General features: G+C 35.6%; 1 protein-coding gene across 1 annotated transcript in view; it reads right to left on the bottom strand.

The window, feature by feature from the left end:
* Positions 1-1,884, bottom strand: part of LOC107606226 (protein SABRE) — a gene marked incomplete in the record, with an annotated part of 21,569 nt that overhangs the window by 4,370 nt on the left and 15,315 nt on the right. The window contains 3 exon segments of the mRNA XM_021106517.1: positions 492-631; positions 966-1,190; positions 1,701-1,884. Coding sequence (XP_020962176.1) covers positions 492-631; positions 966-1,190; positions 1,701-1,884 — 549 coding nt within the window.

A 1,884-nucleotide genomic window follows, 5' to 3' on the forward strand; every position in this document is an offset into this window, starting at 1 on the left:
GTACCTCTATGTTCTATGGAACAGTGTTGGGAAATACAAAGTCAACAAGAAGATAAGTTTAGTGTGGCAGAGATGAAAATGCTTTAGTTAATAAGTAGCCACACACTGTACAGGACAAAATAAAGAACGCATACATGACGGAAAAAGTAGGAGTTGCACCAACTATTCAAAAGATGGTGGAATCTCACCTTAGGCGGTATAGAATTCAGTGAGGAGGATGAATCAAATGAAAGTAGCTCAGTGGCTAAGGGTTGATGGAGGCCCAAGAAAACTTTGCAAGAAATTATTGAACAAGATTTAAGTATAATTTATTATATATACCATGATGATGTCATCATGTCCAAATGATACTGATCTGTAAGGTATGTAGACATGTAAAATGACTTAACAGTAACTCTTTCCAATGACTCGACCATGTGTGACATAAAAAAACACAATATATCATCATGAATTTATAAGCATCAATAAATTATGAAAAAGACGTTACATACTTTACCCATTCAGACGGAGGATTCCATGCTGACAAAAGCATATCGGACTTGGCATTGGGTAGGCAGTTTCTGACAACAAAATATTTTGTTGTAAACTGAGCAACACCAACATCCTTGTAATCCCGGTCAAAGTCATAAATCTGTGTTGGAAGAATGAAACTGAATTAGCATACCGTTGTTAGTCCAAAAAGAAAAAAAAAGTTTCAGACCTAAACACTAGCAAAGATCAATGATTCTCTAGCACACCTGCACAGAAACATGGGCAAGATAGAAATAAACTAGAAAATGTTACACGATTTCATTTTATTTCTCAACTTTCCCACCTTCTTCACTCTAACCAACTATACAATTTGAAAAGGGCAAGAATTAGCAATGATAAAATTTAACATAGAAGCAAATTTAAAGGAGACTAGCTTGTTTCACAAGAAAACATCGAAAGTAGGAAGAAAGAATAATTTTGAAAATTAGCATTACCATGTCATTAATCTCTGCTTCAGCAAATGATTTACCATCGACAAGCATGCTCCAAACAACTTTGTTAATTTGCAAAGATATGCGCATAGCATAGGAAGGACTTTTGTTCTTCTCCTTCTCCATTAGCCGCAGCTGTGCAGCTTTTTGCAGTGCCATCCTTAGTGATGCAGATGCATCCCTTCTGGATTTTTGTGCGCTTAAAAGTTCTCTCTTCAGTCCTTGCACCTGTCAGTATTGGAATACTGCTGATTAGACATCCACAAATTGCACATCTGTTATTTACCAGGATATGCATATTGATATAAAAGTATCCTATGCATCTCAAACTCAAGCTAATGATAAAGACACGCATATTCTTCCACTAATTGTTTGAAAGAAAGCAAAGAATTCAAGCATCATTCAGGCTATAAGACTGAAAACGGGACTGGATCTCCACTTCAATAGGACAGCCGGTTAATGGGCTGGTAAAAAATATTTAGCTCTGTAATAGCTAAGATTTAACCGAAGTGGTCAATCAACCAATAAAAGAACTGCTTTCAAATCACTAATTTACTCAGTTAATAATTATACTGACTTCTGCCAATGGATACTAACATCTCAAGAACTGAAATAATGAAAAAATATCACCATGAAAGTACTACCTGATGATATAATATTTAAAACAAGCATCTATAATTGGGATCAACCTATTTAGTCATCTCAATTAAAATATTGTTAACCACATTCAATTCTTACCAGCACAGATTTTCCACCAGTTATCATCCACAAGTCACTTTCCTTTTCTGGACATGGAGATCCAGGGGTGTCACACCAAGCAGACAATTTTCTAATATCATCAAGAAGCAACTTTTGTTCTCTCTCTTTTTGTTCAAGGTTGACTTTTGCAAGTTCCACCTCTTCAACACCATCAGGAACTACT

The sequence above is a fragment of the Arachis ipaensis genome, chromosome B07 (genome assembly GCF_000816755.2).
Source record: "Arachis ipaensis cultivar K30076 chromosome B07, Araip1.1, whole genome shotgun sequence".
Classification (NCBI taxonomy): Eukaryota; Viridiplantae; Streptophyta; class Magnoliopsida; order Fabales; family Fabaceae; genus Arachis; species Arachis ipaensis.